The sequence below is a fragment of the Magnolia sinica genome, chromosome 10 (genome assembly GCF_029962835.1).
Source record: "Magnolia sinica isolate HGM2019 chromosome 10, MsV1, whole genome shotgun sequence".
NCBI lineage: Eukaryota > Viridiplantae > Streptophyta > Magnoliopsida > Magnoliales > Magnoliaceae > Magnolia > Magnolia sinica.
In genome coordinates, this window is record NC_080582.1 from 10,238,984 (window position 1) to 10,263,399 (window position 24,416).

Below are 24,416 nucleotides of genomic sequence, written 5' to 3' on the forward strand. Positions count from 1 at the left end.
CTCAAAGAGGAGGCAGGTTGTGCGGTGAACCTAACACCAGGTAGCTACATGGTCTAAGGACTTTGTGTGGCCCACTGTGATATATGTGTTTATCCACATTGTCCATCTGTTTTTCCAGCTCATTTTAGGGCACGATCCAATATCAAAGCATATCCAAAACTCAAGTGGACCACACCACATGAAATAGTGGAGATAATGATGTCCACCATCGAAACCTTTCCTAGGTTCCAGAGTAATTTTTATTTATCATCCAACATGTTCATAAGGTCACAGAGATCCGGATGAAGGGAAAACACATATAGATTGATTCAAAACTTCTGTGGCCCCCGAAAAGTTTCAAGAGTAGGCATTTATTCCCTACTCTTTCCCATGTTGTGGTCCACTTGAGCTTTGCATATGCTTTAATTTTGATCTCATGCCCTAAAATTATCGGATGGAGTGGATAAAACACACACATCATAGTGGGCCTCAAAGAGTCCTTACACCGCATAGCTACGTGATGTTGGGTTGACTAAACATCGAGAAGAACTTTAATGCTTTGGCAGAGCTGATGGATGACACGAAGACACCTTATAAATTACTTATAAATTGTAAAATAAAAATAAAAAGTACTAATAAATTAATCTAAACAATCCAAATTATGGGTTCCAGTTTAGATTATCATTAATAAAAAATTATACTTATTAATTGATTATCAAATTAACAGATATCTGTTGAACGGTTAAAAATGAAATCCAATGGTCATATTTCAGCACATAAGTGCGCAAAAATCAAAGGCTGGGATTGTTCAACCAATCTTATTTTGTGACAGTGGACATTGAGTTCCAAAATAGTTGGGTTTGATTTAGAGTTAATATATGCCTCTTGTTCAATCAATCCAAACCGTACATCCAGTGGACCCCACCGTGCATGACATCTTCATGGAAATTTAGCCCAAATGGATACCCTAAACATTCAATTAAAGAGAATTTATACCATACTCAGACCCCTAGAGATTATAAATGTGGCACATAGAACCCACATACCTATAATCAAATTGCAAATTTCTCAATCTTAATTGTCCAATAAATGTCCACCATTTTGATATTCAATAAATAAAAAAATAAGCATTAATTTTTGGGATGCGGATTAGCTTGTGATCCCTACACTCCCGTTAGCGGGTGGAAAAGTGTTATGGGCCCACCATGATGTATGTGTTTTATCCACGACATTTGTCCATTTTTACAGCTCATTGTAGGACACGAGACAAAAATAAAAAATAAAAATATATCCAAATCTCAAGTGGACCACACCACGCGAAACTGTCGGGATTGAACGCTCGCAGTTGAAAACTTGTTGGAGCTCTGCAATGTTTACGTCAGCTTTATAAACCTTGGGAAGTTTTCAACGGTAGGCATTCAATCCCACTGTTTCTCATAGTGTGGTCAACTTGAGTTGTAGATCTGCTTCATGTTTGGCTTATACCCTAATATAAGCTTGGAAAAATGGATGGGTGGCATTGATAAAACACAGCCATCATCATGGTGGGGCTCAAAGGACTTTTCCATGAGCCATTCCGTATACTAATTTTTTGTTCATGATACAGATAAATGATAAACATATTTGTCACGGTTTAGTTTTATTTACTTGTACATCGCATGTGATTTAAAGTTACCTGTGTATCATCACTCGCACGGTCAGAGTATCAAATTTTCTCATAACTAAAAGTTAAAACGGAAAAGACTCAACGTAAGATAAATGGGTAGCTAAAATTACTGTATTTTAGTGTAATTTCTGAATTATGTACCATCTAAGCCATGGAAAACTAGGTAGACGGTTCTAGTCCATTCTCGAGCAAGCCGTTAGGCCACATGAGCCAGTACTGTCCACGTCGACAGTGGAAGATCTCTAATCTATTGTAGTATGATGAAGACTGATGTATTGTATCATTTTTCCCTTTCAAAAGGGTGAGGGAATGGAGGGGCTAGATTCCATGCTATTTACATATAAAAAGCTCCTAGGTCCCACATATGGTGACTTCTATGGCTATCCGCATAAGCAAACTACGCTGCTACTGATACATGGTGTCCATTAGCAATAAAGATCACTCACATCTCCATCTGCATTTCAATTCCCATTGTATTGTGTTGCAATAGGAACTAAGAAGCTGGTCCATGTTACTGGTTCTGGTCATAACAAGCTTATACTGCCTGTGATGCGTCAGTCAGATAGAGTGGAGAAATCCAATTCATGCAGCAGTTGGTGAAGAGGCAGATCTCGGAGATTTCTTCTTTCTTACCATTTATTTCTCTCTCCCACGGCTTGTGCATCACCATTATGAACCCAAAAGACTACCTCGATGTAAAAGGGTAGCTACCAATGTAATGTTTCTTTCTCACTACAGGTATTTTATTATTATTTGTTTTTGCTTAAATGTCACCATGCTTGTAGGGATATCGTTTGTGTTGGGGTGGGTCACACACCACGCGGGATACAAAGATTTTTAGGTGCCTGCTAACTAGGTTGATATTGTCACGCCCCAAACCCGGTGACGGACAGCTTCCGTGATGTCCCGAATTCGGCACTCGACTTCCATACACCAAGTCCCGAGTTTGGGGGTCCTTACTCATGCGCAGGTGGTAGACTCACATGAGTTTCAACACAAGGTCATCGGTTCGAGTTACCCATTGTGGTGAAATCCCACTGTGGTGTGAGAGTGTGTTATAAAAAAAAATCATCTGATTTTGCAATTGAATTTGGACAAACAACTACTTTGTTTTTAACCATTCATTTGATAGATGCAATGTGGTCAGTTAGGATTGAGTATTTCTGCGTATTTTGAGTTTTTGGGATATGCTCCAACAATGGGCCACTTGATTTGGACAATATAGATTGCAGTAAGTATGAGTAAACTGTGCATTTTAAATACTTTAATGAGAATCGAACTAAAGTGGACAATCTGAATCATGGATCCTATTGAGGTGGATGATAGGGAAAAAAAAAAACATGATTGGGCATTGTTAGCCATTTGATTTTGCAACTGAATATATACGAACGACCATTTTACTATTAACCATCCATTTCATAGCACCACCATTTGGACTGGATTAATTTATAAATGTGGGCCCTATAAGTTGGATAACCCTTGTTACAGTGCATGTTTGTTTGGTGAAAGGAAGTTCATGAGTTGGTTTTCTATTCTATCAATTGGTCCATTAATTGAGGCTGCCACTTCCTATTCGCTATTTTAACCATCCATTGGATGTCCACCAATCAGCCAATGATAATGACATATTCAGTGGAGTTTTCGGTAATGGGCCATCTATATTGTGGCCCATAATTTTAACGGTTTGATTTTGAGACATACTCGCTACCTACACAAATTCTATGTGCGTGTGCATGTGGAGCGTCACACTAAATAGACGCTATAAAGATGAGATGGGAGGGTTAAGTTTCATGGTTGTAATGCATCCAAGCCGTCCAAAGTGTATTTCCCAACAGAAAGATCATATGACAAAAGGTAGTAGCAATAATAATAATAATAATAACAATAATAAAAATAGTAGTAATAATAATAGTAGTAACAGTAATAGTAGTAATGATAATAATAATAATGATAAAAGTAATAGTAGTACTAATAATACATAATAATAATAATAATAATAATAATAATAGTCATGTGGACCACACCACATGAAATAGTGGAGATAATGATGTCCACCATCGAAACCTTTCCTAGGTTCCAGAGTAATTTTTATTTATCATCCAACCTATTCATAAGGCCACAGAGACCCAAATGAAAGGAAAACACATATAATAGCTTGATTTAAAACTTCTATGGCCCCCGAAAAGTTTTAAAATTAGCCGTTTAATCCCTACTCTTTCCCGTGGTGTGTTCCACTTAAGATTTGCATATGCTTCAATTTTGATCTCATGCCCTAAAAATGTCTGAAAAAATGGATGGATGGAGTGGATAAAACACGCACATGATAATGGGCCTCAAAGAGTCCTTACACCGCGTAGCTACTATGGTGTTGGATTGACTAAACTTCGAGAAGAACTTTAATATTGCGACAGAGCTTGATGGATGACACGTAGGCACCTTGTAAATTACTTATAAATTGCAGAAAAGATTTCAAATAAATCAATCTGAACTATCCAAAATTTGGGTCCCTGTTTAGATTATCATTAATATATATATATATATATGCTTATTAATTGACTATCAAATTGGTGGATATTTGCTGAACGGTTAAAAATGAAATCCAACGGTCATATTTCAGCAAATAAGTGTGCAAGAATCAAAGACAGGGATTGTTCAACCAATCTTATTATGTGAGAGTGAACATTGAGTTCTAAAATATTCAGTTTTGATTTAGAGTTATCATATGCCTCCTGTTCAATCAACCAGACCGTACATCCAGTGGATCCCACCATGCATGACATATTGATGGAAATTAAGCCAAAATGGATACCCCTAAACATTAAATTAAAAAGAATTTTATATGATACTTAGTCCCCTAGAGATTATAAACTTAGTAGATCGAACCCACATATACCCATAATTAGATTTTAAATTTCTCAATATTAACCGTCCAATAAATGGCCACCATTCCGATATTCTAATAAATAAAAAATAAGTATTAATTTTTGGGACTAGGATTGGCTCGTGATCCTTCCACCAGCCCGCTATTTGTTAGAAAAGCCACGTGAGCCCACCATGATGTATGTGTTTTATCCGCGTCTGCTAGCCTTTTTTACAATTCATTCATTAGAGGACACGAGACAAATATATATATCCAAATCTCAAGTGGACCACACCACGCGAAACTGTCGGGATTGAACGCTCGCAGTTGAAAACTTGTTGGAGCTCTGCAATGTTTACGTCAGCTTTATAAACCTTGGGAAGTTTTCAACGGTAGGCATTCAATCCCACTGTTTCTCATAGTGTGGTCAACCACGCCGTTCATCCATTTTCTCAGATCATTTTAAGGTTTGATCAAAGAAATGAAGAAGTTCCACAGCTCCAGTGGACCACACCAAAGGAAGCTGCAGTGATAATGACATCCACCGTTGAAATCTTCCTAAGGGCCACCGTGATGTTTTTTTACCATCCAACCTATTCATAAGGTCATGTGGACTTGGATGAAGTGAAAACACAAATATCAGCTTGATCCGAAACTTCCCCAACTCCCAAGAAGTTTTTAATGGTGTACGTTCAATCCCCACTTTGTGGTTCACTTAAGCCTTGGACCTACCTCGTTTTTTGGCTCACACTTTAAATGATCTAAAAAACTTGTTGGAGCTCTGCAATGTTTACGTCAGCTTTATAAACCTTGGGAAGTTTTCAACGGTAGGCATTCAATCCCACTGTTTCTCATAGTGTGGTCAACTTGAGTTGTAGATCTGCTTCATGTTTGGCTTATACCCTAATATAAGCTTGGAAAAATGGATGGGTGGCATTGATAAAACACAGCCATCATCATGGTGGGGCTCAAAGGACTTTTCCATGAGCCATTCCGTATACTAATTTTTTGTTCATGATACAGATAAATGATAAACATATTTGTCACGGTTTAGTTTTATTTACTTGTACATCGCATGTGATTTAAAGTTACCTGTGTATCATCACTCGCACGGTCAGAGTATCAAATTTTCTCATAACTAAAAGTTAAAACGGAAAAGACTCAACGTAAGATAAATGGGTAGCTAAAATTACTGTATTTTAGTGTAATTTCTGAATTATGTACCATCTAAGCCATGGAAAACTAGGTAGACGGTTATGATCTACTACATAACTGTTCACGTTGACGGTGGAAGATCTCTAATCTATTGTAGTATGATAGAGACGAATGTATTGTATCATTTTTCCCTTTCGAAACATCTCTTACGTATACGAGATTTTCGCTCCCTCCTTCTTCCCGCGAATATTTATAAAAAAATAAAAAATAAATAAAAAGTCCGAATTCTCAGCACTTTCTCTCATCTCCCGCTTCTCTCTCTCTTTCTCTCTCCTCTCCTTCCTCGCTCCTGCAACTCTCTCCTCTCCCGCTTCTCTCTCTTTCTCTCTCTTCTCCTTCCTCGCTCCTGCAACTCTCTCTCCTCCCTTTCTCCTACATCTCTCTCTGTGTACATAACAAGAAAATCCCCATTTCACACCCTACCCCACCATGGAAGATGATGATAAAGAAGGGTAGCGATCCACCTCCTATCCGACCTTCCTTCCGCCCTTTCCTCCGTTCATCGTCCTTCCTGATTCGTGGCTCGTGGACCCACCATATCCTCGATCCCGGTGGCCAGATCGTCACCCGATGGAACTACATCTTCCTTGTCTCTTCCCTCGTCTCCCTCTTCCTCGACCCTCTCTACTTCTACCTCCCTTCCTCCGATCCCCTCTCCTTATGTCTCCAAATCAACCTCAACCTCCGCATCATTGTCACCTTCTTCCGCACCGTCGCCGATCTCTTCTACCTAGTGCATATGGTCCTAAAGTTCCGGACTGCATTCGTTGCCCCCAGCTCGAGGGTCCTTGGACGGGGCGAGCTCGTCATGGACCCTAGGCAGATTGCCATTCGCTACCTCAAGTCAGATTTTTTGCTTGATCTTGCCGCCACGCTTCCGCTCCCTCAGGCATGTCGGGCCACAATCCCTTTATTTATTTAAATTTATGTTTTTTGTCCTTTTTTTTTTAATGAATTTTATTGATATTTGGTGGCAACATGGATTTAGAGGGATTTTTGTGAAATTCATTTTTTTCCTTCGGGGTGTTGTTTGGTAGCCGGGATTTTTGGACTTTGAGGGAGTTGGATTTCAGAGGAATTAAAATCTCTCAAAATCACGTCAAAGCTAATTTGTAAATTCCACTGGATTCCACAAGATTTAAAAACCATGCTGCCAAACAAGCCCTTAATCTATGAATGATGCATTAGCCTCGTTTTGAAGTTAAAAATTGATTATTGGGGTTGCGAGATTAATTTCGGTATGACAATGGTTGATGCTTTTTTGTTATTTTCTAGCAACTTTGTTTGCGGAAGATATGATTCCCAAATGAGGGATTGTACTAATTTTTGATCCAAACTAGTTCCTGGTGGGCATTCCTTAGATGTGGGGTTGATCTTTCAATGATCCATATGGTTTATCTGGTGGGCCCTGTTAAGAACCTAACCAACGGAGGAAGATATGAATCCTAGATGAGGGATTATATACTACTTTCGACCCAATTGGATGATGCTGACTGTTTGAGATTGCAATTGAATTTGGAAGAGTAACATTTTTTCTTTTAATTGCCCATCTGGTAGGCACCACATAGACGTTTAGGATTGATTTGAGTGCGAGATTTTGGGCTCCAACAATGGGCCCCATGATTTGGATAATCCAGATTATATGACTGGGAAGTAGATGATATCAATTATTGAATATGGGTCATCCAAATCATGGTCTTGGTGAGGTGGATCATAAAAAAAAATTACAGTGGTTTGAACATGCCAACCATATGATTTTTTTGGTCCTTACTCATCTCTGGGTAGTAAACTCACAGGAGTTTTAACACGAGGTCATGGATTCAAGTACCAATTGTGGTGACATCCCAATGTGGCGTGAGGGCGTGTTTAAAAAAATCGTCTGATTTTGCAATTAAATTTGGACAAACAACTACTTTTCTTTTAACCGTCCATTTGATAGCCACAAAGTGGATAGTTAGGATTGATTTTTGAGTGTTTTGAGTTTTTAGGGTATGCTCCAACAATGGGCCCATTGATTTGGACAATCTAGATTGCAGTACATATGAGTAAATTTTTAGTTTTAAATACTTTAATAGGAATTAGACTTAAGTGGGGCATCCAAACTGTGGATCCTACTGTGGTGGATAATAGCCAAAAATAAAATTGATTGGGCATTGTCAACCATTTCATTTTGCAACTGAATTTGGACGAACGACCATTTTTTTATTAACCGTCCATTTGACAACACCACCACTTGGACATGATTGATTTATGAATGTGGGCCTCATAAGTTAGATAACCCGTATTACAGTGCATGTTTGTCTATTGAAAGGAAGTTCATGAGTTAGTTTCTCGGGTTTGATTCCATCAAATGGTCCATGCATTCGGGCTGCCTGCCTATTCAACGTTTTAGTCATCCATTAGATGTCAGTCAACCAATGATGATCTCATATTGAGTGGAGTTTTCAGTGATAGGCCATCTCTACTTACACAAATTCTATGTGCCTGTGCATGTGGAGCGTCACACTAGATGGACACCATAAAGATGGGATGGGAGGGTTAAGTTTCATGGTCGTACAACATCGAAGCCGTCCAAAGTGCAGTTCCCAACAACTAGATCACCTTAGAAAAAAGTAGTAGTAGTACTACTCCTAATAATAATAACAACAATAACAACAACAACAACAACAATAATAATAATAGTAATCTTGCAAAGGGAGAGAACCTAATAATAATAGTAATAAAAAAAAAGAAAAGAACAACAACAACAACAACAACACCAACACCAACACCAACACCACCAAGATAATTGATCTAATAATGAAAGTTCACCTATGAAGACAAATTATAGATAACAACAACAATAACACCACCACCACCACCAAGATAATTGATCTAATAATGAAAGTTCACCTATGAAGACAAAGTATAGATATTACACTTTTTTTTGGCAAAACAATGTTTTCTTTTGCACATGATGCACTAGTTGGGGAAGGCGTACAACGTGATTATTGACCGTAGGAGCTGCGAGAACGCCGCCTCACAAAAGATGTAGATAAATTGACCCTAGACACCATCCAGGACCGCCTGCATTGGTGGTGGTTCAGGCCCCTGCCTCGCTCCATTAGCCTCACGTGTTTTCAGCTTGCCCCTGTTTTCATTATTTGGAAGATCTGGAAAGTAAGAAATGAGGCCAGATTCGACAATAGGCTGCCCCGGGTTGTTCTCTAAGGTGAAGTGATGGCTAATCACCCTCTTCCCTAACTTTTCCAAACCTTTGCTTCCTGCGTCTCAGGCAAGGCCCACTGCCTCAGTTCCTCTTCGAGCTCCTCGCCCTTCCTGCGTTTTTTTAATCATTAGATGGATCAGACCGAGGGAGGGTTTTCCCAAGTTAAACATGGATGGCTTTGCTTTGTCATTCCAGGCCCTGCCGGCGGAGGACGCGACCACCTGGGCAACGTGATTTTCGCCTTCGCCATCGGGTATGGGAATGCCTCTAACAATTTGGCAGAATTGAGGGCCATTCTCGATGGTATCAATCTCTGCTTGGACCTGGGCCTTCAAAATATGATATTGGAATCCGACTCCAGCTGGGTTGTGCGTTGCCTTCAGATGAACTGTGCTCCCTCCTGGAAGTGGTCTTATTGGCTAACCAGAATTGTTTCGCTCATTGATAGGGGTTCCTTTTGAATCGCTCACGTCCTCCGGGAAGCAAACGGTTCGGCTGATAGCTTGGCTAAGCTTGGCAGTAATTTGCATATCAACAGTTTTCTAATATCTCCTCCTTGCCCTGCTTCACGAGAGGCCAGATTCTCCTAGATAAAACGGGTTTAGGGGCCATCAGAAATTACACGTTTAAGCCTATAAATTAGCCCATTGCTCTCTGTTTTCTCTTTTGTTTGGTTCCAGATCTTTTGGGGGTGGTAGCCCCCCCTTTGCCCTTTGTATAGTATATGATAGGTGGGGTAGGAATTTTTTCCCTGTTTCCCTCCCGAATGGCCTAGGATGTAATTTTGCATAGTCAATGGAAGATCCTTTTCTTTTTTAAAAATAAAAATTTTAAAAAAACTAAAATGACCCTAAACATGGAGAAGCACCTACAACCGTATGGCATAGACTGGTTAGTGCAACCAGGTTATTGTAAAAAGCAATATAAAGAAAATGAGTAGTGATATGGCCCAATGGACGCATGCCACATGTAGGAAAAGCTACCACATGTTGTACTGTAAGCGGTGGCAATATGACAAGAGGGCATGATAGATTTTCTTTGAGATAGACAAGAGAACAAGAAAAGTTGTGAAGGAAACAAAAATGCACTCAATCTGTCTCCTTTCAAGTTCAACTATAAAATAATGGTATTTATATCACCAAGAGAAACCTTAAACCAAACACTAAACCATGTACTAGATGGCTAGCCCATGAGTTGTAGCCATTGTTCAGAGTATCTCTGATATTATTGAAATATCCCCAATATTATTCATATAATCGTATCTCCAGCTCAGCGATACCAATAACACTGGTAGCGATACCAATAACATTGACAATATCAGAAATTCCAAGAATTAGCGATGTATCACTGAGTATCACCAATGTATCGATATCACCAATGTATTGCAATATTTTTTATTGTGTAAATTCCTAGTGGTGCTCACATCACCAATGTATCGCCAATATTTTCAATGGTGTAAATTCCAAGTGTCGCTTGTATTGCCAGTGTATCAGTGATATTTTGATAATATTGCCAATGTATTAACTTGGCCAAAATTTTGTTTATTAAAAAAATTTCATTAATTTTTTTCATTGGCGCATGGTTGTATACAATACTCAAATTGTTGATGATAATATCGATACTATCACAATATTATTATTATCACAACATGAGCGATATCGAGACCATAATCTTTTGTTTCCTTTCCAATTGTTAATAATTTCTCGGCAAAATATCATGTGTCGTAGGTATTTTGAAATATCGTTGGATGTTTCGATGGAAGGTTGGATGATTAGATGGATGGTTGGACTGATTTTTTACGACAACACATGCTTTTAGGCCCCCATTAAATGAAAACTTATTATTTATGCATTCTTTTTGTAATTTTTTTATTCGTAAAATTGTAAATATATGTATTTTAGCATCTCTTGAAGTTTTACTGAAAAATTCCACTATTTTCCCAATGTTTGCTCACATTTCCGGTTATTACCATCAGCGATATCGATATTATTTCCATATCCTCGGCCAGGGAAACTTGTAGCGATCTGATACTTCAAACACTAGTTGTAGCTAACTGGCCCAATCCCACATCATTCTCAAACATTGAGGCCCAGTGGGCGATAGAAGTGTCTTCATCTAATAGAGCATCCATCATGCAGATAAGATTTGACTACATGTTCTGGAGAGCCGAAAAAAAGTATTCCCTGAAAGTTTAAAAAGGTCTAGAAAGTCGAAGTAATATGTATTGTTTCTAACTATTAAAGTAGGTTTTGATGCGTAGTTACTTTAAGGAGCTGGTGTGAGAAAGGTGTTCCCAGTATATATAAAAGAAATAAAAGAAAATATTAAGTGTGTTTGGATTGGGTGAAAAGAAGACCAGCGGAAAGTCAAACATAGTTGATGACATAAGCACTGAGGAAAGGAAATACCTTGCACTCATTTGTGTTGTTAGTGAAATTGTAAAGGAAATTGCTTTCTTTTTCATTTCTAGTGGTTGGATTGGAATTTTCAAAGGAATACCTCTTTTCCATCTAATTTTGCCATTTAGAACATTGTATTAGAGGGAAATCTCTTTTCCCACTGATCGTCTTTTCACAACATTGTTTTACTCCCTTGTAGAGGAAAGGAAATTGGTTTCCTATTCGTTTTATGTTTCTAAAACAGTGGAAATGTCATATCGAAGGAAAACTATTTGCTTTCCTTGGTTTTCCTTCATTTTTCTTCAATCTAAATTAGCCCTTAGGAAAGGTCCATAAATTCATGTTGTTTCAAACGTTCCTAAACATGTGAATGCATTGATTGGGTTTGTGGACTCTATATGACGTGTCAAGTGATTTGGGCTTTTATATATATACCTGCTGGAGTTTGTATTAGACATTATGCCTTTCTTTTTTATTTAATAATTACTGCATTAAGTTCATCATCATCATCATCTAAGCCTTATCCCAATCAGTTGGGGTCAGCTACATGAATGTTGTTCTGCCTTTCCACTTTATCATGGTCCATACCTTCAGTTAGACCATTGGTCATGAAGTCTTTTCTTACTACCTCCATTAACGTTCTTTTGAGCCTTCCCTTACTCTTTTAGAGCCTTCAACTTGTACCAACAAATTCCTTTTACTCGGCAAGGTTCTTGGTCCTTATTGCACATGACCAAACATACGTCTAAGTTAAAAGAAAAATTATTTTCTTGTTTTGTGCCTTAATCCAAACATATTTGTTTTGGGTTTTTGACATGTGAATCTTTGCTCCCTCCCTCCCTCCCTCCTCCTCCTCCTCCTCCTCCTTCCATTTCATTAGTTATTACTTAACACGAGCAACCTATCTTTGTAGCATATGATTGCTATACTAATGGAGCACAATAAGCATAACCATCCACATCGTAGTGACTGGATTGTTGTTCCATGATGTGGTAGTTTCAGGGTTTACTCTCATCCTTGTGGCATTGGAATTTTAGCATTTCAGAACCTTAGCTAATAAATAAAAGGAATTTATGAAACAATTCTCTCTTAATTACTATGTAATTTCAAACTACTCAAGAAGTAGTGCCAGATGTGATGTTTATATGGGCACTGGTTTGAAGGCCTTGGCCTGATATTCAGCTAAAAGGGGTCCGGTACCTGCGAATGTATTGTTATAATCTTTCAAAGATGTGATGTCCTTAATTATTCTCCTTCTAAGTTTTTGAACATCATAGGTTTGTATCTCACTTAATTCCACGTTTTATTGCCTCCAGAATTGAATGTTCTGTTAGTTTTTCTTGCAGGTCGTCATATGGCTTATTGTACCAGCGGTGAAAAGCTCCGCAACTGGTCAAAACAGCAACACACTTTCTCTGATTGTTCTCATCCAGTATGTTCCTAGATTGTTTCTCATATTTCCTTTGAATCGAAGGATTGTCAAAACAAACGGTGTCGTGACCAAGACTGCTTGGGCAGGAGCTGCATATAATCTACTTCTCTATATTCTTACCAGTCATGTATGTAATACCATTACCCTATTTCTTGTCAGTCTTTGTGGTATATTATTGTCATGATCATTCACTGGAGCTCCAGGCCATGCTTGGATACCAGGGATTCCATTCCAAACAATCGAAAAGGAGAAGGGTTTTCTTTTGATGTGAAAATTTGTGTTGTTTGGATAACAGGAAAAAGGTTTCATTGAGAGGAATATGAGATTGCCACTTGCTATCCAAACATGACTCTAAAATTGTAATCCATGTTTAATAGTTTTTCATGGAAATTATCATTGGATAATTATTACTTCTTTCTTTTTCCTTGGATTCCACATATCCAAACATGCCCCTTCATAATTTATCATGTTGCTTTTGTATGAAATCCTTTCTAATTTTGAATCTGGTGGACCACTTTTCACAACATTCCCTTTATTGCAGGTTTTAGGAGCTAGCTGGTATCTTTTGTCTGTTGAGCGACTACGCAGCTGTTGGAGTATTGAGTGTGCGAAGGAGAATGGCACTATGCACATGCCCATGTGTGAACCTAGTTTTCTGGACTGCAACAGTATCAAACAACCTGAACGGCATTCCTGGCTGAACACCACTCATGTTTTTAGCAATTGCAATCCTGAAAACATTGATACCACCTTCATCTATGGAATGTTTGCGGAGGCCGTGACTAATGAAGTTCTTTCATCCCCGTTCCTAGAGAAGTATCTTTATTGCCTTTGGTGGGGTTTGAAAAGTTTGAGGTAAGATCCTCTTGGTGCTGCAGCCATTTGCACTTTTCGATTTGAATCCGTTAGCATTTTGCTTATGTTTCTCTGCATTTAGTATCTTAATTTCTGCATAACAGAGAATAACAATCCCATAATGAAACTTCCAATAGACTTTAATAAGCATTTTACCTGAATGCAGAGTTGTTGGCATTGCATCAGATATTTTGTATTTGTCTTTGCTTGCCTCATTCATATGAGCTAGTTCTGCTAAGCAATGAAACTAATATCTCATGAGGAACATCTGAGTTTCGGTAATGCATTTTCCATCGTTTACCAAGGCTAATTCACTTTAAGCTGATATATGATATGGGTCGTTCAAGTGTTTGGATGTGTGATGACAATGGATTTACCCACAATGGGTACAAGTGAAACCCAATATTTTGAAGCTCACAACAAGTTTGCAAATTAGCGTGGTTGACATCATATAACCTTTGAAGTTTTTATTGAATTCGGTTGTTAAATGTATTCTAGAGTCCTAAAATCACAAGGAAGCTTCTGTAGTACCACATATCTGTGAAGATTCAGGGCAAGTCTTATCCAGGGTTTAACTGATATTGAGTTGAACTGCTTGACTGAATCTTTCTCATCAAGTCCAACGGCTGGCAGAATAATATCAAAACATAAACTGCCTTGTTTTGTCTCGTTTCCTATTTCCTTTTTCCTTTTTAACTATGTTTGCCTGGAGAGAAACTACACCAGAAACCTAAAATTTACCTCTTTCGTCTTCTGAACTGAGGAGCACCACACAAAATGTTCATGACTAACCTTTGCATTTTTTATCACTATGTTAAGAGCCTTTGGCATTGATAACACAGAGAGTTGAGGGGATTCTCCTTTGGTTGCAAATGTATAACTATTCTTTGATGAAAATGGATGTTATCAATGAGTGAAATCTTGTTATTTTACTATTCTCTTCTTCACTTTCAAGGTGTTAGACAAGATGTTAATGACTAGAAAGGAGAATATACAAGATGGCAGGTAGTTAACTCTGTAAGCATATTACCTAAAATTAACATCAACAACATTATATTCATCTTCAGAATTTAATGTCGAAATAAATTCATCTTCCTCTTCTCCCACTTTCGCTTTTCTCTTTGCTTTACTTGTAATTGCTAATTTTTTAGGGCCTATAAAGTAATTCATGCTTATCAGTGTAGCACAACTAAATGAAATTATTGATTGTAAGACCACAAGAGTACAAGAATATATTACAAGTTTAAAACATGCAATCATACCACGTTGCCCATTTGATTGTGATATAGAGCCTACACCTTGCTCATCCTCTGTTGCCTCAACAAAGCATTCACCCATATTCATCTAGATAGGTTCAAGCCTTTGGTCTTTCTCTGTCTCTTTGCATGATGAACTTCAAGTTGAAGATTGTATTTTACAAAAACGAGAACATGCAATGTCTGTTGCTTGTGTTTATTTCTCCTTTTAGAAGGTATTTGCATGAACATACTGTTCTATAAACTATAGTATATAATTATTAATTAAGTATATAAAGTCATCATTAGTTTTCTTTCATTTCATATTTTAGGGCCATTAGAAGGGCCAAGCAATTCAAATTAGAACCAATGCCATCATCAGTTCATTTTGGGATATTTTAGGGCCATTAGAAGAGCCAAGCAATTCAAATTAGAACCAATGAAATCATCAGTTCATTTTGGGAGAAGAATGATTCTCTCTCTTGGGCTTCTAATTAGAACCAATGCCATCATCAGTTTGTTTTCAGTTCATTTTAGGGCCATGAGAAGAGCAGGCGATTTAAATCCTAACCATCAGAAGTGTTGTAGCTACCGGAAGAGCCACCGGTTCAAATCATAGCCACCAGAAGTGTCTTTGGATCCTACGCCAGCCACCTGATGTGCTAGTGGTTCATGTCCCTAGCAGTCATCGAAAGTGCAATCCCTCTATCTTGCAGCTTGCGATCTCATTAGTAAGCTGGGGATGCATGCATGATATACATGCTCTAGCTTGAAGGGACCGTTAGAGCACGCAATCTTTGATTTACATACTTGTATATCTGAGTATGAGAGTGCAAATATATTCAGTTGTCTTACCATGCACCATATCCTTATAATGATGTTTCTTACAGATTTCATTAGCATTTATTTTGAGCTTATCAAACTGATTATTATTATAAATGAAGGATTCTAGAAGAGGGAAATACACAATTCCTTTTTCTTCTCTCCTCTCCCTTATTGAGACTTATCGACAAATCTTGAACAAGTGCTTTGTGTTTTCCTAGTTTCCTGTTTCATTTTTTATATTCAGTAATTACTAATTAGTATTGAGAAGGCTCATTTGGTATTTATTGTTAATTCTCCTTTTTATTTATTGTTGTCAGTTCATACGCACAGGGCACGGCCGTGAGCACGTATGCTAGCGAGACATCATTTTGCATTCTTATATGCATAGTAGGTCTAGTTCTGGTCGCCCATCTGGTTGGTAACATGGAGGTAATATTTCATGCCATATTTCTTTTAAAGAAATCTTCATACATTGAGTTTCCTTCAAATTGCAGTTTCATGGAATCTAATATTGATAGTCAGACTATATATTTCTGCATCTATGGGTTGCTTTAAGATGCAAGGTGGTTTGGAATTGTATTTGTGGATTTCATCCTTAGGAATATATGTAACTAAAAGACATCCTTAATGATTTTCCAACTTCAATTTTTTGTGCTTAATGTACTTTGGGAGTAAAAGTTATTAAATGGGTCACATATTTCCAGTACAATGCAATGGATTAATTACTGAGCTATAGGCTTTTATTGCCCTTTCTTAAAAATTTTATGGTTATTTGAAGAATTAAAGGATTTCCTTAGCATTTTTTGCTTTGTCTAGTATGAAGTGTTTGAAATGATTTGTCTGTGCTTTCAATTTCAAGACCTTTTTGCAATCTACTACCATGAGGCTTGAAGAGTGGAGAGTTAAACGAAGAGATATAGAGGAGTGGATGCAGCACCGCCAACTACCTGAAGATTTGCGAGAACGAGTTCGCCGGTTCGAGCAATACAAATGGCTTGCCACAAGAGGAGTAAATGAAGAACCCATTTTGCGTGCTTTGCCTTTGGACCTCCGCCGTGATATTCAACGCCATTTGTGTCTCGCCCTTGTTCGCCGTGTAAGCTTTTTACATTTCGCCTTCTATTATGTGACTTCACATTTTCAATGATGATACGTTAATTTGGTACAGAAGAACATTCGTTAAATTGGCACAAAAGAATTTCTATTCATTGATTTTACTGTTTCCATCTCATTTTAATTCAGCTATATTTTTCATCTTGATGTTGGAGAGTATAATCTTAGCCTGCTAGTTAATTTTATCCAAGCAGTAGAAAAATTGATATATATATATATATATATATATATATATAGAAAAGGTTCTATACGGTAGAGCTCATGGGAACTCCCCATGAGGTCGAGCTGTGTGGGGCCCCACCATGATGTATGTCGAACATCAACACCGTGCATTTGATGGGTCCCCTTTAAATCATGGGATATCCCAAAAATCAACCATATACCGAACTCAGGTGGGCCATACCATCTAAACTCATGTGAAGACACGCCTAAAACATATAAAAGCACTTGGTGGGGCCCACCTAAAATTTGGATGCATTTGAAACTTGGTCTGACCCCTCATCCAAGTGGGACACACATAATGGATGGGCTGGATTTGTGACCCACATCTCGGTGGACCCAAAAAATAATTATGAATGTTTTAATGGAGGGTAACGGCCGCTCTCAACTTTTGTATGTGGTGTGGCCCACACAAGTCACGGATTGACTTGATTTTTAATCCCTAGGCCCACTATGGAATGGTGCATCTGACTGATGGGGTAGATGTTCGACATACATCATGGTGGGGCCCTCTCGATCGTATAGAACCTTTTCCCACACACACACACACACACACACACACACACACATATATATATATTGAAATGCTCAGCTAGGCACCAGTTCTCACCAGAAATCATGAGCACTTTTTGATATGTGGTGTGTATGCAAAATCTGAACCGTCCACGTGATGCAGCACTCCATAAAACCCTCCAGGCCCAACTTTTAACATGATCCAAAGCTTTGGTGAGTCATGGCAAAGGGAAACAGTTACCTCCCTTAATTTACTTCTCTTTTTTTCTATGGCCCGCCAAAGTTTTGGTGTGTGTGTGTGTGTGTGTAGAGAGAGGAATGCTCACCTGCACACCTTACGTGAGCACCAGCGAACAACTTTGCACAAGTGTGCTAGGGATTTGAACTGTCAATGTGATGTGGCACCCTTAATTTGAAACCTCACCATCCCAACTTTCAGCCTGATACAAAACTCTGGTAGGCCACGACGAAAGGAAACAGTTTCCTCCCTTGATTTGAAACCTAAAAATGAAAATAAAAATAAAAACAAATGGCGTTTGGATACGTGCATTCCATTTGGATTCCATGGATATAACATATTGATTACCCAACAATAATTTTCAAGGTCTCTATAGAAAATAAGATTCTAAAAATGAAGTGCATGTTTATATAAGTATGTAGAAATCTCAAATTTATTAGACAATAATAACTTTATTTCGTGTGCCACGTAATTTGTGAACCAACCGTTAGAATAATGATAATTATGTATGGAATCCATGTACCCAAACAACCCAAACTGTCTTGCTAATGGAAAACAAATTCCATTTCGGCATGGATTCCGTGTCTCCAAACACACCCTAATAAATTTTCTGAACTGATACTTACCAACATCATCATCTAATTTTCCATGTATCAGGTTCCTTTCTTCTCACAAATGGATGATCAGCTACTAGACGCCATATGCGAACGCCTGGTCTCAGCCTTGAGCACTCAATACACCTACATTGTCCGCGAAGGTGACCCGGTAAACGAAATGCTCTTCATCATCAGAGGGAAGTTAGAAAGCTCCACAACCAACGGTGGAAGATCTGGGTTCTTCAATTCCATCACCCTCAAGCCCGGCGACTTCTGTGGCGAAGAGCTGCTGACATGGGCCTTAATGCCAGACGCTAGCAACTTACCATCCTCAACCCGGACCGTCCGTGCCCTCAGCGAAGTCGAGGCATTCGCTCTACGATCCGAAGATCTCAGGTACGTCGCCAATCAGTTCAAGCGTCTTCACAGCAAGAAGCTCCAGCATGCATTCAGGTACTACTCACACCAGTGGCGGACGTGGGGATCGTGCTTTATACAAGTCGCGTGGCGGAGATTCCAGAAGCGAAAGCTAGCGAAGCAGTTGGCAAAACAAGAGAGTCTCTTCTATATGACAATGCAAGATCAGAATGAGGAGTATGATTATGATTACAGCGACGAGCTGCCCCTTGATAATCCTGCTGAGAGCTCGACGATGGATAATCAGAACTTCCAGCATCTTGGAGCTACGATACTGGCGTCGAGGTTCGCTAAAAACACAAAGAGAGGGGTTGATCAGAAGATCAAAATGGGTGGTCCATCAGCAGTGAGCTTAAAAATGCCGAAGCTGATGAAGCCAGACGAGCCCGATTTCTCGGTCGGCAAGGATGATGGCAGATGAAAACAGCTGCATTCATATCAGACATGTAATGAATGGTTAGTTACAGGATCAATTGTACAATGTACATTATTGTAATAATAGTGATAATTCACGTACATTTTCTTTTTTATTTTTTATTTTTATTATTGACAGTAGCTGAAATTCTTTAAGTGGGCCAGATATCCTTCATTACAGGAATTAAATGCAATGAGGAGAGTTTTTAAGTCAGCTGTTGTTGCCAGAACTCATTCTCAACATACAACAATCTGCCAGGGAGTACTGCATCCAAGTTATCCATGGTTTTATGACTCTGTCCAGTAGTTGTCCGAGTTGACTCGGACGACCTGGACCGGTTTGTTGTGTGGGCCCCACTATGATATATGTCGGACATCAACACCACCGTGCATTTGTTGGGTCCCCTTTAGGCTATGGGATATGCAAAAGATCAGCTGCATATGGAACCCAAGTGAGTGCATGACACCATCTAAAACCATGTGGAAACCGGCTAGAACATCTAAAAGCATCTGGTGGGGTCCACCTGAGTTTTGGATGTGGCTGAAATTAACGTGGTGTGACCCTTCCCAAGTGGGACACATAATGGATGGACTGGATGTCTAAATCACATCTGTGGGCCCTATAAATGATCATTAAGGTCTCAATGGATGGATAACCACTCTCATCTGTTTTACGTGGTTTGGCCCACGTTAAATGATGGATTGACCTAATTTTTAGGCCCATGGCCCACTATAGAATGGTGCTTCTGGTTGATGGATTGGATGTCCTAAACACATGCATCATGGTAGGGCCCACACAACTCGATCTCATGAGAAGCATATATATATATATATATATATTGCAAGAATCTAGATCACCTTCCACCGCACCCTGGTCCTGCACAAAGTGGTTAACAGAGGAGACCCTAGCTCAACCAAGGGAGCCTCCGATGCCAAAGTCAAGCTAGGGAAATTGGGTCTAAGTAGTGTAGAGTAGACAGGAGGTGCAAGATATTGCATACTTATTGTAATGCATTCCTCTAGTGTTTATACCCATGAGGCGATGGGATCATGACCGTCAATCTCGGCACAATTTGCTCAATTTAGCGGATGTCACAAGTGCAAAGATGTTGGTCGCTATCTTTGGATCGTGCGTCAGTTCACTCCCTCATATGCCTTAATGGAGCGTATGTATAGGCATGATCTTCGGCCACGTCCATACTGAGGTTGGTTCCGGAACTCGGTCTCCCAAGCCGTTGGTCAGACCTTATGGTCGGAGTACGTCCCCAGCCTCTAAAATGTGAGTAGGGCTCGGCTCGGCTGATATAGAGCCGTAGTTATTCGGATGAGGACTCCAGACAAGAGCTCGGCTCGACCGATCTAGGGTCATAGTTCTTCAGATGAAGGCTTCATACAAGAGCTCGGCTCGGCCTATCCAGGGTCGTAGTTCATCGGATGAAAGCCCCAGATGAGGGCTCGGCTCGGATTGCCCCGTCTGTCTCTCCTAGTAACCCTAGTTGTGGAATCATATTTTGGAAGCAAGGTCGGACTAGTCATGATGTTCTCCTTCCAAGACCCTACTCATCGATTTAGTTTGCTTGAGTCGGTCCTTATCGGGTCTACTCACATTTTCCCATAACATATATATATATATATATATATATATATATATATATATCCGAATGCTCAGCTGCGCACCATGAAAAATGAAAACAGTTTCCTCCCTTGATTTATATTTCTCTTTGCTATGGCCCACCAGAATTTTAAATCAAGGTGAAAATGTATCCCTTAGGATTTCATGGGATTCAGCATCACATGGACCATTCAGATTAGACACTCATGACACATGTGCAAAGGTGCGCACGTAAGCATGACTATATATATGTGTGTGACACTTGGGACTGACTCATTTAATCCTTAGTTGAATTGTGACTCACCCTGGTTGGGTTGAGTCAATATGTTGGGGTGACTCGTGGTCCCGAAGCAAATAGGACTTGATCATGTCCGAGTCGACTCGGATGAGTCCGTGACTCAGGATGCCATTGGTAATTGAGAAGCTATGGTTGTCAAAATGTCGGGTTCGGGTATACTCCGGTGGACCGTATCTGAACCTAACTGTGGTAATCGGATTCGGGTATTGTTGGGTTCCATGAGTACCATACCGAATGTCAATTTAAATTCGATTCCATTGCATTTGGCTAGCCCAACGATATCCTCTCCATCATGGGTACGACACCCAGCCGGGTCCACTGTGTTTTGTGTTTGACATTGCTTCTGTTTATCAGTTGCGTCCACCGATGATAGACGCTAGTGTCGAGCGTTAATTGGATCCACAAATCAGATGGGCCACATAGTAGGGATTATTGATCTATCTCATCAAGTCCGTTCATTTACAAGACGCTGCTCGTCAACTTTAGAAGTATTGTATTAGTTCTCCACTTTTATAGGGGTCACACGTATGCCACTGATGAATTCTGCGACCAGTCATTTAAGTTTAATAATTAAACTAAATCATTTAAGAAAACTAACTTATAATTTACTAATTATTTCTAAAAACTACTTATTTTGTAGTATTCAAACGGTCTAGTTTGGATACTACCAAATAAGTTACTTTTTCTACTTACATCATATACATTAAGGTGAGCTAGCCCCACGATCACGGCCTCGCGTCTAAAAAAAATGAGGTGATCCAAGGCTCAAGTGGAAGGTGATAATGACACCTATATTTGATACTTTCCTAAGCCCACCATGATATTTATTTCACATCCAACCTGTTCATAAGGTCACATGGACATCTATATATATATATATATATATATATATAAAGAGAGAGAGAGAGAGATATGCTCACACATAACTAGTTGGACCATTCAAATTGGTTCAACTAGCTTTGCATGAAATGACAAAAAAATCACCTTAATTTCCATACACATGATGCACTACGTATGAAGATATGTGACATCGAGTCATACGTACGTATAATGGAAGTTACCTATCATAGATCCAATTCATTTATCAAATAGGGCCCCACCAATAACATTTTATGTACCAAAAATTAGTAAATAATCATCATCATTAGAACCACACATATAAGTGGAATTTATATTGTTGGAATAGATTTTTAGCAACTCACTTATCTTGTAAGTGAAAATTATACTATTCATTAAAAAAATAAAAAAAAATCTTTAATATGCTTACATAAGACCCTATCTAATGAACGAACTAGATGTTTTAGACATGTGGGGCATCGCTCCAATATATCACACATGAAGTATGTGTTTTATCCAACAATATAATGTAAATGAATATTATATTATTTATTTTTGCGGACGTGGTTTGGCTATAGTCGCTGCCACTAGCCCGGTGGCTAGTGGTCGGTGCTCTATGCTATGTGGGCCCCATTATGAAGTATGTGTTTTATCCATGCTGTCCATCCATTTTTAGAGATCATTTCAGATCTTACCATCAAAAATGAGGGGAATATAAATCTCAGGTGGACCACACCACAAGAAAACAGTAGTGATTGAATACACACCATTAAAATCCTAGTAAGGCCAACTGTCTTATTTATTTGACATCCAATCTGTTGATTAGGTCATGCAGACCTAAGTGAAGGGAAAAAACAAAGATCAGCTTGATCCAAGACTTTTATGGCCCCCAAGAAGTTTTTAATGGACGTTCAATCAACACTGTTTCCTGTGATGTGGTCCACTTGAAATTGGAATATACCTACTTTTTGGTACCATACCATAAAATGATATAGAAAAATAGATGAATAGCATGGATGAAACAAATACATCATGGTGAGGCCCACGGAGCACCGACCACAAGCCATTGGCAAGTGGCAGGGTTATTAGCCAATCCGCTCTCCATCCCAACCCCGCATGGAGTGGATTAGGTGCAACCCGGTCCAAGCAAAATAGGGTGCATCCCTTACCGAGGGGCTCACTTTAATGTATGTATCATATATCCATGCAATCCAACTATATTTTCAGTTCATTTTAAAACAATATTCATAAAATGAAATATATATATATATATATATATCAGGTGGACCACACCATAGGAAACAATAGTGATTAGCCATTAGAACTATTTTGTAAACCACAAAATTTTTGGATCAAGAATATTGTTTTTTTCACTTTCCCATGATCTAGGTTTTCATAACTTTATCAATATGACAAGTGGAAATAAACACTAAAGTGGGCCTTAGGAAGTTTTTAATGATAAATGTTCAATATCAAATATTTCTTATCGTGTGGTAGTCTGAGAAATTTATCTTCTCACTTTTTGAAATCTTACTGTAACATGACCTGAAGATATGGACCAATGGCATGGATATACAGTACATATACTAAGGTGACCCCACGGTGAAGGATGCACCATATTGCGTGAGGACCATGCCACACGTATTTTCGTTGGTATTTTTTTTTTTTTCTCTTTTGGCAAATGTCCCTTTCCTCGAAATGATGAGTGGGGAGGGCACTTTTCTTGGAGCCAACAGCCGGACAGGGAGGCTAACATTGATTTTTTATAAGGCCCACCGTGTGATGTATATATAAGATCCCATCCGACCATAAGATTTGCAATCTCATTCTAGTTAAAGAGTCAAAATATCAATCTGATATTTGATTCAAGTAGGCCACACAAATAGAACAGTTGATGCAAAGACGTCCACCCTTAATTTTCATAGGGCCTACATTTATCGGTACGTGTAATCCACTCCAGCTGTTAGAGGCCACACAAAAAAGCCATGTGTGGTACCAAAATGTCATGCTTACATGTGATTCAAATAGGCCCATCAAAGGAATCATTTTGAATGGTGAGAATTTTTTTTTTTCACTATTTTCAATTATGTGGTCCACTTGAATAATGGATGAGGCTAACTTTTTAACCCGAGGTCTAACATGACGTGACAGACATGATGATCAGAGAAATTTCATGTTAACACCATGGTATGTCCCATGACTTTTGATCTCTTTTTAATAAGATCCTATTAAAAGCCACCGAGAAAAAAACCGTCTCTCTTTCTTCCTAAGCATTCATTAGCATTAATTAATCAAATTAGTTGGACGGTCCAACTAAGTTGTGTGTGAGCATTACTCATATATATATATATATATATATATATATATATATATATATATATATATAAGTTTTGAATAGTTGGTCATTTAATCCCTACTGTATGGTCTATTTGAGCATCTGATGTGCTTATTTTTTGGCTCACACCCAATGATGTGGAAAATTGAA

The 24,416-nt window shown here is 38.7% G+C and overlaps 1 protein-coding gene across 1 annotated transcript; it reads left to right on the plus strand.

Moving 5' to 3' along the window:
• Positions 1-5,728: 5,728 nt before the first annotated feature.
• Positions 5,729-19,296, plus strand: LOC131257947 (cyclic nucleotide-gated ion channel 18-like). Its single transcript, XM_058258925.1, has 6 exons — positions 5,729-6,609; positions 12,674-12,886; positions 13,301-13,614; positions 15,992-16,103; positions 16,534-16,770; positions 18,415-19,296. The coding sequence occupies exons 1-6, from the start codon at positions 6,157-6,159 to the stop codon at positions 19,189-19,191; spliced, it is 2,106 nt and encodes a 701-aa protein (XP_058114908.1). The 5' UTR covers positions 5,729-6,156; the 3' UTR covers positions 19,192-19,296.
• The last annotated feature ends 5,120 nt before the right edge of the window (positions 19,297-24,416 follow it).